Raw genomic sequence first — 16,601 nt, forward strand, 5'->3', positions numbered from 1 at the left:
AACAAGTTTTATGTTTTCAATCCCATCGTTGTGGAAAGTACTGTCGTCGAAAATTTTAAAACAAGGAGAAGTTCTACAAGAAATGTCATTTCAGCAAGTCTCTATGCCAAATAAAGATCATTTGGGTGAGTCTAGGTCTTGCTGCAACACGAAACAGAGTTTTGAACTCTGTACAAGAAATTGAATATTTGGCGGAGAAAGAACCAAACAGTACAGATATTTTGAAGACAAACATGTTGGATACATACTATCCAAATAGAAGTACTCACCTTGAGAACACTTGTTTGTATGAAGTTCTACAAAACTACTGTTATAAGAGGAACATCACAGAAGATATCAATAATGGAAAATATGCTGTCATTGGGTATGAAGGATGTCTAGTGAAGCAGAGAAAAGGCCATTTGATTAATCATCGAAAATTGAGTTGCGAATCTCCAGACAAAAGAGAATTTTACTATTTAGCTCTTTTGCAACTCTTTAAGCCATGGCGTACAGAAGAGGAACTACTTGGAGATTTTCTCTGTTATGAAGACTCTTAATGCAACCAAGGATACCATAGAATTTCCTGTTTTTCCAAATTATCGGCAAATGTTGAACGAAGAAATAGAGCAAGAAGCCACAATTGCTGAAGAAATTGCTAGAGACAGTTCTCAAGACAGTCAGAGTTCTACTTCACTGAGTCAGGATCCACTAGGAGGACCAGTTATCCAAAATGAAGCTGCAACTGCCATGGAGGAGGTGGAAAGTGCTATGGAACAAGCTCAAGAGGATGTAGTTAACTTAAAAGATTTGGTAAAGCAACTAAACGTTGAGCAGAAAAAGATATATGACGAAGTCACAGAACAGATTGAACATTGATTCAGACATGAGAAAAAAAGAGTGCTCATGTACATCATTTAAGCCTGTCCGACTGTACGTAAGTGGAGAAGCGGGAACAGGAAAAAGTTTTCTGATTAAAGCCATTGCAACTTATCTGCAGGAAAGGACTGAATCACCGCTGTCTTGTGTTGTAACCGCTCCAACTGGACTGGCAGCACAAAACATTAAAGGGATTACTCTACATCGTTTACTGATGCTGCCAGTTGAACATGATAATAAATTGCATTACAACAAGCTATCTGGAGATGCGTGTTCTGAAGTTTCCAGAGTCCTGAAGAAAATGAAACTTCTTATCATTGATGAAGTAAGCATGGTCTCAAATCTAATGCTTGCTTTTGTGCATTTGAGAATGCAAAAAATTCTTAGAACAGAGTATGATGTGTTATTTGGAGGAAAACACATTATTGTTTTTGGAGATCTACTGCAGTTGACTCCAGTAAAAGGACAACCAGTGTTTAAAATGCTCACGCATGAAGATACCAGGAAGTCCCTTGGAAGCATTGGAAACGTTTATATGGTTAAATTTTAAATATGCAGAACTGCTTCAAAATATGCGACAGGCAAAGGATGAAGATTATAAAAATATTCTACAAGATGTAAGAATCTGAAAAGTAAGTGAGCTTGGGAAAGAAGCTTTACATGCTCGATTAATTTCAAATGTGTATCCAAATGAAAACATTCTTCCAGAGAATATTTAAGAAAATTACTGAGAAGAAATCTGGGATATGTTTGATGCCAACTCTGCAAGAATGTTCCATCTTCAACAACAAAATGTTAAAGTTAGAAAATGAAGAGATTGTGAAACTGGAAGCAATAGATAAAATAAAGCATATGGGTGCAACAATTGTTTTGTCAGAAAATTTGAAAACAAAATTGGATTCATTAGAGAAAAGTATATCTAAAACAGCTGGATTTGAAAAGACTCTGAATGTGTTTAAATTGTCGTATCATTTTGAGAAGGAATTTAAATGTTGAAAGAGGTCTGGTAAATGGAGCAATGGGTCATGTTGTTCATTTTGTGAATTATAGAAATAGAAATGGAATTGAATTTTTAAAAATAAAATTTGATGGCATTGAGCAAGAACAACAAATCAGTCGCTGTTCTGCTAGATTTGTGCATGTAAAAGATTTATATGTTCGCCGAAAACAGTTTCCTGTTTGTTTGGCATATGCGGTGACAATTCAAAAATCTCAAGGTTTAAGTGTAGATAGTGCTTTGGTGAACATTGGAAGTTCTGTGTTTAAAGAGGGTATGGCATATGTGGCATTATCAAGAGTCAGAACTTTATCAAGATTGTACTTGATTGAGTGTGATGAGACAAAGATTTGTGCAGATGTAGATTGTGTTAAAGAATACAATAGGTTAAGAAGAGAGTATGTCCCACATTTGCCTCAATATCCTCTGTTTGAAAAACGTGTGGTAGGCCAAAAAAGGAGAAATGAGAAGAATTGCAGTGAGGTAGTAGCAAAAAGACAAAAAGTAGATGAAACTGTAATTGTAAGCAGAAAGAAAAAGGATTCTGTTGAAGAGGTTGTTGGATTTCAATTTGAAAACAGTTCTGGTGTCAACTGATATGCGAATGTAGTGGTTAATGTTTTTTTTCTTAAAACTTTACAAGAACAGATTGTTGAAAATCGGGATCAAAGATTCTGCGGTTTATTGAATTCTGTGCTTCAGAAATGTAGCAGTGATAGAGCAAAAATAGAAAGTTTCTGAAATTTGAAATCTTTTGGATATATGTTCAGGTCAATTAATTTTCACAAAATATTGAGCAGGATTGTTAGGAATTTTTAATGTATATGTTTGGTGTATTGGAAGATGAAGGTGTAGATGTAGAAAATCTTTAGGCTTTCTTATCAATGGCAGCATGACTGCGACAATTCTAGTAGTACTTGATAAATTATAATAGACACTGAAAGATTTATATATTTGAATTTACCAGACTGCAAATCAGTGTCTTTTAATAATCTACTTAAAGCAGCTGATCATAATATGGTTTGTTCCCAATGTAAGTGTCCAATGCCGTCCACATTATTTATACAAACTTATGGACAGTATGTCATTTTAATGTTCCAACGATGTGGACCTGATGGAACTAAATTGACAACTTCTATTAAAAATTTCGTGGCTTCTCGGTTATCAATTTCAGGAAGAACCTTTGTAACTGTAGCTATTATTGATCATGACGGTCCTTCAACAACATCATGACATTATACAGCTTATTTAAAATGTCGAAAAGGTTGGTCTTTCTGTAATGATACTCATTTGACTTTCAAACAACGTTTGCCTTTTGACTTAAAACATTCTTACCTAGTGTTTTTAGAACCAAAATTTAACTAAAGGTAATTGGCCTATAAAGACAGAAGCAGTTAATAAAAGTTAGTCTGCTATTTGAAAATTATATTGTAAGTAAAAATGATGAACATAATATAAAAAATCCAGTTCTCATATAGGTACTGTAAGTGGATCTCATAGTAAGTGATATCAGTATAATAGGAAATGTTGAACATGAGTGATCCAGAGCTGGAAATATGAATATACATTGTGAAAAAGTGGTATGAGCTTTTGTTTCAAAACATTGTGTAAACTGTAATTTCTGAGTTTAAAAATAGACTGATAAATCTGACACTATTTGGCCGTAAGGAATAGTGTTGGAATTAGCAAAGAGTCATAACTTAACACAACAAGAACAAGCATTTACAATGCAATGGTTTCGCCTTTGGAAAAGTTAGAGCTATTGGCATTGTAAATGACAAAATTTGTATTTATGTATAGGTTTTGAAAACCGATAAATAAATGGCATTGCCATTTACATTAGCTTAATCTCGTGTCAGACAGAAGCACCTCGTGTGCCCTCGGAGCCCCGGCCTCCCCGGCGCATGCCAGTCAGCTGCGCGTGGCTTCTTCCACTGAGATCCCTTGGTGTCACTAGGTATAGGATGCTGATGCACAGACCATCTGGCTGTCACTTCTCTCACAGGCTGTCACCTCTGAATCGCCCCTCCCCTTTACCTCTCCGCCCATAAATCCTCAGAGGGGGTTAAGTTACACAGCTATCCAGGGAGCTATGGCTCAACTCCTAGTCAGAGTACAAATTGAGAGGAAATAGTCATGAAATTCACATGGGCAGGGTTCATCACCCCCAAACACCATAATCAGGAATCTGGGCCTCTACCTCCTCTAGGTTTATTTATTTTTTTATTGTTATTTTATTTTGTACATTTTTATAAAGCGCGGACATTACCCAAAGGTGTCAGAGCGTTGTACAATAGAGCCAGTTAAGGTTCAAGAGAACAGTGGAACACAATAAAACATTACAAAGAAAAACAGGAGGCTAAAAATGAAGGTTACATAGACACAAATTCCAACAAGGCATATAGGAGTGGGGAATGTACAGGAAAAAAAAAATACAAATTTACAATGAGGAGTGAAGTTCCAAGAGGGGACTGAGTATGAAAGTAGGTACTGTGCCCTCACGAATCTCAGGTCCCCACCGCCCTATGCTACAGCCATACATGCAGAGTTCTGATATATCCAGTTTCAGAATGCTGCAGCCCACACCCTTCCAGATGTGCAACCCAAGGTTGTTTCTGAAATACATACACACTGCCACTCGGATCAGGCATCCATTTTGCTGCTGAAATGTGCGTGAAATAAAAACTTGACATTTCTGCATATATAGCAGCCACCAATGTAATGTGACAGGTGTGGTGTGCACTGTGCAGAGGCCGCTGCAGGTGCCAGCAGCAGGGTGGGCGGAGGCCTGATGGGTGTGTGTGTGTGCTAGCGACGGTGTGCACGAGAGGAGGCCCGGCAGGGTGAAGGAGTCTGAGGGGGAGTGTGCGTCAGGGCGAAGGGGGCGTCAGGGCGAAAGGGGCGTCAGGGCGAAAGGGGCGTCAGGGCGAAAGGGGCGTCAGGGCGAGGTTGGGAGGGTGAGGGTGACGGTGTTGGTGTGTGAGGGTGAGGGTGTGTGAGGGTGAGGGATGTGAGAGTTAGGGGGGTGAGGGTGTGTGAGGGTGAGGGGGTGTGAAGGTGAGGGTGAGGGGGTGTGAAGGTGAGGGTGAGGTCGTGTGAGGGTGAGTGGGTGTGAGGGAGTGTGAGGGTCCGAAGTAAATGGTGGCAGGGCAGACTCATAAGAGAGAGAAACACAAATGTTAAGATAACAGTGCTCGAAGGGGTTGTAAAAAGGTGGAAATGGGATTAAAGGAGAAAGGATGAAAAGTTAAGTGGGAAAGAGGTCAGAAAGGAGACACAAAGGAGTGGAGTGTGTGGAGGAAACGGGGAAAAGCAGAAAAGAATGAAGATGGATCCAAGAGGGTGCAAGTAGGATCACATGCGGGAGAAGGAAGACTCGTTAGGAGAGTGTGATGAGGGTGATGCTAGAGAGAACAAACAAGAGGACACGAGTGTGCAGAAAAAAAGAGCGTAAATTAGACATGAGAACAGGCAAGATAGGATGAAGAGCAAGCGGTTTGTATGGGAAAGCCTTCAAGAGAGAACACACAAAAAGATAAGACTTAGAGAGAGCAATGGGATGTTACAGAATAAATAGTAGAAGGGAAGTGCGTGGGGCATGATTCGAATAAAACAAGGACTGGGCGAGAAGGGGGGGGAATGCCAACAGGAAGGGAGAGGGTGACAAATGGTGAGCATTTTGTGGCCGCTTTGATGTTCTCAGTGGCCGCGCGACTCACTGAGAACATCAAAGCGGACGCGAAATTGCTCCCAAAGCTGCAGGCGGACAAATGGTGCGCGCGCCCGAGCACATGTACGGTGTCCAATTTGCAGACTTTGGGAGCATTTTTGAAAGCCCTGCTATACTCGCGCAGAACAACGCTTGCTCGTTGGTTCTACGAGACCTAAAAACTAAGTCAGAAGGTTAAATCTTAGACTGGGACAAACCCCCTTGGGGTATCTGACTCGCATGCCATCGCGCCTATGTCCCGGTGTACAGCTTCCATAGACTACCATTGCTGCTTAGTGATATTTGGCACTATTTTTAATGAAAACGTTAAAAATTCATGTCTCCAGTGCCCCTTGCTGGAATGTTTGCTGTTTGGCTCTGTGTTTCTAATTTGGTTTGGGGGGTTTATTGTTTTGTGTTTCGACATTTTAGGTATTGCAAAACTACTACTTTACACTGAGCTCTATGTTAAGCCGGTCTACGCTGTGCCAAAGATACCAGGGAACAGGGTTCAGGTTAATTTGGTGACTGTGGGGTCACCCTGACACGTTAGTGCTATTATTCCTTAAAGCTGGGACACTGCTCTCCTCAAATAATAGTTCAATTTCTTACACCGCTGAACTAATGTCTACCAGTTTAATCCAGGATCTCGCTAACTCATGGTCTCATGTACTCACTGCTGCACCAGATTCTTCATGCCCTCAGCCCAGGCAATACGGAGACTGGCCGGAAGGCGTCAGTAATACACCGGTATCTGTCTGCTCTCGCCAGATCTACAGCCAATGCCACGGTGACACAGATCAACCAATGGGCATTGTCGCTGCATAAGTGTCACGCGCACTAGTCTTTGGAGGTCATTGCTGTCCCAGGGCGCGCTCTATCCCAGGCTTTTAGTCAGTGCCATACTGTGGCTCGGCACTAGGAATCGCTTCTACGTCACGGATTTCTCATGCCTCCAGGTGTCATAATGTAGCTGACCACTGGGTGTCACTATTTCCCCCGGGTCAGCTGCGTCCAGGACCCCATCCCTGCCAACAACAAATACGGTGAAGGGTCTCTGGGTTTCACTGCTGCCCCCGGGTGTTCCGTGTTAGGAGTGCAGGGAGTTGGCCGTGGGGTCCTGGTGGCGCCTGTGGTGCTTGCCCCCTTCAGTCACACTGCTTATGTTGGTTACCCTGAGTAGCTCCCGGCTTCAGCAATTAAAATAAGGCATTTCTCAGGCCCATAAAGTCCCCCACTGAAGGCTTGGCCTCCCTGGGACCCCGGCAGTCCCTAGCTCCTGAAGTTTTTAATAAGAAGCGGCGCGGAGAAACACCTAGTCTGAACAATCGTTGTACGAGTCGGAGGTCTGTGCAGACAGTCGAGCACAAGGGGGTCTCTGCAGACATCCAGGGACAAAGGTGGGTCCCCGGGTTGTACAGGCACTGATGGACAAGGGAGGACGCATAGGTGCCCAAGAGCAAAGGGTGAATGTACAGGCATTCGGGGACGCTGGTTTGTGGAGAGGCGAATCTGTGCAGAGGGGTCTGTAAGGCACTCAAAGGGCGGGGTGTTGAAAGGGTCCGAGTGAGATACTTACAACCTAACAGGCAGCTGTATTAAAGTCCTCCGTCTTGCTTTCCCCTTCGAAGTTTTTTCATGAGATCCTTGTGCCTTTCGAGGCCCATATGAAACTTGCAATTTCACTTTGTGGTTTTTTTCAACAATGATTTCCCGAATTCCAGAGGAATCGAGTTAAACAGAAATGTATATTTTGGTACTTAGCATTTAAAAAACCTATTAAATTCACTGAGAAAACCATAGGTTTTACACCAGTTATAGTTAGCTGGAAACTTTACTGACATAAACCATTGAAATTCCCACGTTATAGTTAGGACTCACTATAACTTGCGCGCCTGCAATGCACTGCTGATGACGTCACATATTACATCACTCATGACATGGTCAGTGACATCACTCATGACATCACTGATGACACCATCCTTGTGAAAGTGTGACAGACCTCCTTTCAGTGTAATGTAACCCTTGAAACACATTCAAAAATAGAAACTAACATTTTCAAAAAAATGGAGACAGGTGAGTCATGCTGGCTTGTTGAAGTACTGATGGAAGCGCAGCCTTTCTGCTTGCTACCCACATAGATCAGTAAGGGTTAGAAGGTTCTTGGTAATAGAGCATTACTTACAGACCTATATTACAGAAAGTCTTTATTAACTATGCTTGGTATACAGGTTCCTTCTTTATGCTACCATGATATAATCCACTATTAGTACTAAGCCCATAGCTAGTATCCCCTAAGAACAACTGGGCTTTTTTGTCTTTTTGTCCTTTTGAACACATGTTTTTAGAACACACGTACTGATAATATGTATATAAATATTGACCTCGCTATGCACAGCCCCTCACTTGGTAACCCTTCCAGACAGGGAGAGAAATCAGTTTTTAGAAACAGTTAGATAGTGTGGTTAGCAATTACTACATTATCTTTCCTCCCGCAGTGCGGGCCTCCCTCCTGAGCAACCTGACAGGTAGAGGTGAGGCTGGACTATTCAACAATTGTGGGTAAGTCCTATATGCTTATAATTAGGCTATTATTATGTGTGACATAGTTATAGGAAAATATGCACATGACACTTTTGATATGATTATATTGATGTGGTTTTGAATTGCCCTTTATATATGTTTCTCGCTCTCCTCAACAACCACCTTTTGTTTTTTACTCTTTGTTCACAGATATCCAGAGTATGACTTAACAACAATAATAGTGCGCAGGAGTACTGGTGGTGTATTACCATTTTTTCTTAATTTCTTATTGCTTTATTCACTAAATTGCAGCAGCAGCGTATAAATATCTGGTCCTGAAGAAAGCTGCTGATACTAAAAATAGATCAAGAGGCTGAAACATGTCGACCTATCACTAACAGTGGTTCATATCCATACCACTGTGCTGTTACATTTTAACCCTGTCAGGTAGTACACAGGAATAAAGGTTATTGGTGACCTATCTAGACCGTTTTAACTCGCACTCCCCTACCTTCACACAGCGCTGCAACATACCTCACTCAACCTACAACAGCACACATATGGGATTACCATCCGACTCCAAAAAAACATCTGAGCTCCTTCCTTAAAATCCAGAAGTAGTAGCTCCCAGTGGTGACTAGGTTTTCCCCACTGGTAAGGAGGCCCCATATGATGAAGCATGTCACCTTCGGGTGAGTGAGGGGTCTTATCCTTAAAACTGGTACTAATTAGGTGCAACCACAGATAGACCGTTTCTCTGGAGAACATGTATGGTTGTCCATGAGAAGGAATACTAGGTTCTAGAAATTTGTGTTAAGAGGGGGTCCTTATGCCTAAAATATTTTGATGGGGGGAGTCCCGGCATCAAAAAGTTTGAAGACCACTGTATTAAGCACTACATAACCAACAAAAAATACTCATTACTTCTTGTGTGTCGGGACCTCTTGAGAACTTTCAAAAGACATAACACAACAATCACACGATTCATCCAGGGCATACTGTTGAGGGTCAAGGGCAAGAAGTTTTACAGTATTTATTTTTTTGCACTGCATAATTATACCTATACAGAACAAACCCTTTGCTTTCCAGTTCACAATAACACCGTATTGAGCTGTAAAAGGTTTGTCTATCACCAAGACAATGTGTGTACCCATATGCATAAGTTGTTAAAACTTTTATATTGCTAAGGTTTTAATATTATGGCCACCCTGTAATGAAATTCAGTTGGCTCAGCTTGCATTACCGAAAGCAAGAGGGGCGACTATTCTTTGCTTTCAAGATAAGACAAAAATAAAACAAGCAAAAAAAACAAAAAATGTAACTAAACTGTCACAATTTCAAATATAATTTCTCTGAGGTATAATTTAGTAAAATATGAATGATGCACATCACAATTTTTTTTTAAGTAATGGCGAACCAGTTTATCATTATTTTGAACAATATGAAAATAAATTAGGTATTAAAGGAAGTCACAATAGTTTACGAGAAGATCTTTGTCCTTGCATTGGTGCAGTTAGAAGACTGATTATCTCAAAACCATACTCCTCCAAACTTATGTGAAGTACGGTTTTGCATGAAAAACAACCTAGTACAAGCACTGGCAAATCCAATAGGTGTCACCTAGGTGAGAGCTATTGGCTTTTCCAATGACGTTGAGCCATGTTGTAGAGCAGCATAGAAAAAAAGTTCTTTAAAAAAAATGCTTTAACAGAGGAAGGCAAAACAGCGCTATGATACAGCCAGGGCTGGCTGCATCATACGGGGATTTTATCCACCCTCATGGCGGTGGGCCCATCACTTCAACATAAGGGTGGGGGAGGGTTCAACAAGTGATCATAAAGATGGAAAAATGTTACCTCGATCACAGCGCCAGCAGTGGAAGGATCCTAATCAAGATGCAGTAATAAGTACTCAGTCTATGTTCCACATGAAAGAAGAAGTGAAACCGGCATGCTCTGCCCAATTAGGAGGCAGCAAATGAGAGAGACAATAAAGCCCACAAATGGTAGGCAATGGGCAGGCTCCAAGCCCCTCTTTGAAAACAATCTCTAGCAACCAAGAGTGCATGTGCGGTCACTGGTGAGACCTCAACGTTACTCTTACCCTTGCCAGAGGTAGATGTCCAACTTCCTCCAAAAAAGGGAAGAAAATTGTGAGGAGTTGGTGAATGTCCTTAAATAGGTTTAAAGGCCTCGAAAAATAATAAAAATGTTACCAGACCTGAAGGTATAGTGACAAATAATCTACTCAACCTGACTGTAATACTCTTGACACAAACTGGTCTCAAATTGTGTTATCCAGGCCAGAAATTGTATTTAACTGAGAAGCCTCATTCTTCATTATCACACGAGAGCTCCTTAAAATACATGAGTTCAGCATGTCTGATGTACCAAGAAATCTTGTTTGGTTTAATAGCATAAACTTTTACTCCATGTATGATAAGAATATAGCCCTCATAAGAGTACACATGACCAAGACTGCTTAGGACGATATCACTTAATCCCAAGCTTCAATTCACATATCTAGGCATTCGCATATCAAGGAATGAAGGGGACTTCCTGGAGGATAACTTACACCCCCAGCTACAGCATCCAAGAAGCAACAGATAGCTGGAGGAACCTGCCCATATCAATAATGGGGCAAGCCGCAATTCTTTAAATGATGTCATTACCCAGACTGTTATATATCCTGCAGAATACACCCTTCAAAATACCTAAGAAGGTGTTACAGGGTATAGACTGTGACCTCCGTAGGCTGCTATGGGACAGTGGTAGCGCAAGAGTGGCACTGTGTAAACTACAAAGGGGGTCTATGAGGGTGGTCTTGCGGTTCCAGATAGCAGGAAATATTACTGGGCTGCGCAACTGACTGATTAACGACTGGGTGTTCACAGACCGCAACAAGACGGCTTTTAGGGGAGATCACTAGGCAATGGGACAGAGAGGATACTTAGAAGCACTATTGCAGAGGACGGGAGAAACAACTTCTACCAAATACACAGTCGGTGGTGCAGGCCTGGCAGGTAGCCTCCAAACATCTAGGATGGGAATGGAGACAGACAGGAATGACTCCTATGGGACAGCAACATGCTAGGAGAGGTAGGAGAACTCCCAGACTTTAAGAAGTGGGAACTGTTGGGGATTGAGAAACTGGCTGACCTTTGGAGAGAACAGAAATGAATAGCATTTGAATCACTGCAAACTGAGTATGAGCTGGCAAACTCTGAAAGGTACAAATACCTTCAATTGAAATCTGCATGGAGTCGGCATATCAAAAAAGGGGACACGCCTCCGGAGTACTCAACACTGGAGGACAAGTTATTAATCGACCCCAAGAGAGGAAAGGCAACCTCCCCAACATATAAAAAAACTTCTATATAACTTGCGTAATCCGGTAGATCCCCTGAGGGGAGCATGGGAGATAGACGTACTAATGGAAGAAGATGATTGGGAAGAGGCGTTCCAGAGCCCCAGGAACATCGCGATATGGGCCCGGGTTAGGCTTATCTAGCTGTGTATCTAGCTGTGTGTGCTGCACCGATCCTATGCATCAAGAACGAGAGTGCGCAACATGGGCAGGTGGATATCCAAGTATTGTGCGAGAGAGTGATGGGAGGTTGGCTCCTTTCACATAATCTGGGAATGCAGAAAGGTACACAACTACTGGATGGACGTGACGCGCATTATGTCACGAGTCACAAGTTCAGAGATCTCAGTGGAGCCCGGCTGGTTGCTTTTAAGTGTGACGGGCAAGGACAAGTGGGCAAAATATACATCAATATGGCTGAGAATAGCAGCAGTAGTAACTAAAAGGAGTAGCGCCCAACTTTGGGGGTCAAGTCAGGCACAAGTTTAGAGAGCCTGGAACAAAGATATGGACTGGTGTGCAAATGTTAAGAAGGCAATATATCTAAGCAGGGGCTGCCCCTAAAAATGGAACAAGGTATGGGGGCCCTGGCAGAAATACCGGTGATACTAGACTATTAAGCTGGGGGGAATTCGGCAGGTGCAGAATGACCCAGGGATTGCAATACAATCCATGTAATTGAATGACCATCCATTGACATTGATTATGTATTGATTCTGTCAGTATTAAGGATATGCAAGTCATGCTATGATTTAATGAGCATTTGTTAATAAATAGAATAAAAAAAAATGTACACATGACCCTTAACTGGTCTCTTTGTTAACTGAACATTGTCATCAGGACGGAGGCAGGAATGTTTTTTCAGTTTATGTCAAAGGCTCACTTGTAATAGATGGATTACTAAACATATTTCTGGTAGTGCACTGTCATTTACTGTTAGAACATTTTCCACTTACATGGCCACAAAATTTCCCACCGACTTGCAGTTATACTGATAATGTTTGGAAGTTGGGTTTTTACAAAAATGTATCATTTGCATATCACCAGGTGTTCAGTTTTGATCCTATTAAAATCTTTGTTTCCATCAAAATTCTGAATTACAAAAAAAAGTACTTTTCGAATTGCTAATATATTTTGAAATATTTATACTGTACATTTCCAAGGTATTTAAATTGTGTTAGAAAAAAAAAACTGACAACCATAAAAAAAAACTCCAACTGGCCAATGTAATTAAGGGCGTGGCTTAAACACACGTAATCTAAAAAGTTGTATTGCAGCATAGTGTACCTCCCGACTTGTATTTTGCTGTTTCTGGTACTGCATCTAGATATATGATACAGCAAGTAACATGATACCTTCAAGAGGTCAGGACTATTGGCTTCATCAGTGGTGGTTAGTTGCATGTGACATCACGACAATGTTGTACTCCTGAGTTTCAAAAAGAGATGGGAAATCCAGAGAAAAAATGGCTCTATTTAAAGGATTTCCCTTCCCCTACAACGCTCACCTGGGTAACATCATGCTGTTACTTCTCCACTAGTGAGAAGTGAGCAGTGAGCATGGCACATCCATGTGCCTGCTGTCACTGCAGTCGGGGGGAAAACGGACCGCCTGTCCCATATAGAGACCCGTTTTGAGGGCCACCCTTTAAAAAACTGCCGGTGCTCAGACCCGGCCCACTCGTAGCTCTGCATGTAGGTATATGTGGGGTTAAGGTGGAAAAAAATCAGACCCATACAAAAACACTACCCCTCAAATAACCGTAGAGAGGGCTATTAGATGTCTGATATGGGACTGCTGCCCTTATTGGTCACCTCGCTGAATAGCAGCAAAAGAGATTTTTGTTTTTTTATAAGAATATTCGGGGGACATCCCGCCCTATGGATAAGTAGATATAATATTACATATCCTAAGTAATAATAAAAAAAAATAGCAATAGCCACCAACTAACGTTCAACACCCCCCTCAAAAAACTTGACTTTGCAAATCTATAACAAGTACTTTCGAATGACAACGGTAACAAACCGGAAGAACTTAAGGATGTAGCAACAGCTCCAACCATGTGTATGCTCTATAGAGGGCAAAACACAAATATCAGAAGCTAAACTATAATGTAAAAGGAACTTAAACAATTAAATGAATCACTGTGTGCGATCTCCTGCGTTCCTTCCACGACGTCTAGAGGTGGGCACAAGTGAGCTCGGTGCTATGAATCCAACATGACACAAATCAACGGAGGTAATGCCACTACAATAATAACGTGAAGTCGCGCTGTGGTTATCAAATGTTTGGAAACTCTGCATCCGTGTGTCCCCTCCTCCTAAAAGTATCACTGGGACACCCAATACCGCTATGGAGAGGGGAGGGGCAGAAGGGAGGGAGGTTGTAGGAATGGCGGTGAGGGCGGGAAGGGACGGGCCTCCATGTGGATGCAGAGGAGCATACGGAGGGGAAGGAGGAGTAAACAGAGCTATAATCTGCAAGTGGAAGGGAGGGGGGGGGGGGGTTCAATGTGGTTATTTGAGGGGGTCTATCAGACTGGGGCACGTAGCAGAGTTTCAGGCTAGGATGGGGACGAGCTGCTTCGTATGGCACGCTACGATCGACAGCAACTCAGCACTGTATCTACTAATGTCCAGTTAGACCCGGGGCACCTGGCTGACACCACAGAGGCGGAGTCATTGAGGTCAGGGGGAAGCCTATACTAATCACGGGTAATAGCGGCTGCCTGAAAGTACATAGTGAACCGAGCTAAGTCATGGGAGGTGGCGAGGTCAGAAAGATCTGCTGATCCAAATTCCCGGGGCTCCATGCCCATGCTTGTGAGAACAGATTTCACCCTGGAGCCCTTCCAGTGACGGCCCACTTCCTGCTCGCGTCCAGCCGCGCCTTGACTTTCCCTCCCGCACCACAGGTCTTAATCTTGCTTGTCCAGCTCACCCTCGACCGCCTCCAAAGCTGCTGTAGGCCCGGTCATCGTAAGTATCGTAATCCGCCATTGCTGTCTTCTCTCAGACCAAGCAGGTCCAGACCGAAGGACCCTCGATATAGCACCATAGGCGGGGCTGCCCTGCGCGCTGCCTGACTGCCGTGCAGACAGCACTCATCACAGAAACAGAAGAAGGACACGGATGACAACCCGCCATGGAGCCCCTGCTCGGCCGCGCGTACGCGCGACGCCAAGTTTAATATGATAAGGGCGCCTGTTGAAGGAAAAGCAACGTGTTGCAGTACCTGAAGTGGTATTGTTTCAAGAAACTAGACAAGCAGTTTAATATTTTTAATGATGTAACAATGTTTCACGTGAAGCTTTCAAAGTAATAACGTGTTGAGATGTAAGCTGTTAAGATTGATTTTGCTAGAAAACTACGTGGATATGATAACAAAGTCTGAATATTGAATACATTTGTCTTGAATGAGTAGTATGAGATGTTGTTTCTGATATAGTGACTTGGCATTGATATAATTCCGAAATGGCCGACGCAGGAACACGTAAAAGCAGGGTTTTCGTCAATGTGGTCCATTTTCTATTTTAACGCACTACACGTGCGAATTCAACCAGGATGGCGTTTATCTGAGGAAGCTGCTGTGGTTCTAAAGAATGTAGTATTTCTTTTTAAGTGAAGTTGCCTACTACCATTAGTAGGTCTGAGCTGGAGCAAAGGATATGTTTTAAGCGTCTGTTTTATGGATACGGCAGTTTAATAGAGGGTTTTGTTAGTTCCCTCTATAGTCTACAGTACATGTATGCCAGCGTTCCTCTGACCAAGAGCAGTTTTTAAGTCTCGCCTACACAGTCTTGCGCTATCTCTTCGATACATGCTGTATCTAGCATATGGGGTTGGAAAACGCCCATCTTTATCATTGGTTCCTCCTGCTGTCCTTTGGAAATGATGGAGACCCCCAAGGATTTCGCGATTGGCATAACAATCGCAAAATCGTCACTTTTGTAAAAATGCAACGATTTTTACAGAAGTGCCTGCAAAATACGTTAAAAAAAACGCAGTTCACCCTCCCTTTTCTGTCTCTGTGCTGCCACTGAGCCAGTGAATAGAGGGTGAGCAGAAGGCAGTAGAGGTGTTAAATGCCTCTGCTGCCTGCCTTTGAAATGCAGGTAGGCCCCTCTTGAGCAGTTAGCCTGCCGCCTCACACATTTGTGTCACCTGCGGACTAACCCCTAACCTCCCACATCTATTGTTTTTGTTTTATCTCCCCTCAACCTTCTCTGCCGCCACCCCCAACCCACTCCCCTCGAAGCCCTTCACACCTGCTGCCCTGCACACATAAGTTGTCTGATGCCAAAAAGAGCAGGTTTCATATTGTAATCTGCTCTCATCGGTATCAGACAGCCCCCCCCCCCCGGTACCAGGGTCTGCGCTGCTGGAGAGACTGCAAAGTTACAGACTGTGACATAGCACAGTCTCCAGCAGTGACAGAGCACAAGCCTTCGGTATTTTTGTGGCGGGCGCATTTAAAACAAAAGTTTTGTATAGCACTAGCTAGACCTGTAGGTAGCAGAGCACCTCACATACATATTGTGCAAAACCGAAGGGCCTTACATTACCTAGAAGGCTGACAGTAAGGAAGTAAACCACGGATAAAGAATACAGCATGAACAATAAATAACTGCGCAACGGAGGGGGAGAGAAAAAAAGAAAACAAGGTGATTAGCATAGTCCGTTCACCAACAATCCTTGAAAGGGAGTCAACTCGGGATATTGAGGTCTAGGTTAGTTGACGTTTTTCAGGAAAGTATTTGTTAAGGAGATGGAGTTTGAGGTTCCTTTTGAAACAGGAGAAGGAGGGGTTGCATCTAAGGACTCCAGGGAGAGCGTTCCATATCCTGGGAGCGTTGCCAGAAAACGATCGTGTCATGTCCCACGGAGGTGGGCAGTCTCGAACACTGCCTTGAGACGTTTCTTTTAGGTGGAAACTACAGTTCCCAAGATCCTTGGCAATGCGCGCAACGCCTCAATTCGATGACGTCACAAGCGGAAGCTTCAAGACGGAGCTGGGGACAACAGCGCTTCGTTGATTCTACTTGCTACTTGAAGACACAGTAGGATTATTGTTCCCAGAGTTCCAGCGTATCCTTTTGTAAGAGCCTTTGCTCTACAGGTCTCCTGTCCCTTGAGTATCCGTTTTGAG

General features: G+C 42.8%; 1 protein-coding gene across 3 annotated transcripts in view; it reads right to left on the reverse strand.

The window, feature by feature from the left end:
- Positions 1–14,574, reverse strand: part of EIF4H (eukaryotic translation initiation factor 4H) — a 221,967-nt gene extending 207,393 nt beyond the window's left edge. The window contains exon 1 of one of the 3 annotated variants that reach the window (XM_086954607.1): positions 14,394–14,574. In XM_086954607.1, coding sequence (XP_086810733.1) covers positions 14,394–14,452 — 59 coding nt within the window. In that variant the 5' untranslated portion in view covers positions 14,453–14,574. The remainder of the gene's footprint in view (positions 1–14,393) is intronic. The other 2 variants (XM_086954606.1, XM_086954608.1) reach the window with 2 other exon arrangements.
- Positions 14,575–16,601: the final 2,027 nt, after the last annotated feature.

Source organism: Lissotriton vulgaris, chromosome 2_1 (assembly GCF_964263255.1).
Source record: "Lissotriton vulgaris chromosome 2_1, aLisVul1.2, whole genome shotgun sequence".
NCBI classification, from domain to species: Eukaryota; Metazoa; Chordata; class Amphibia; order Caudata; family Salamandridae; genus Lissotriton; species Lissotriton vulgaris.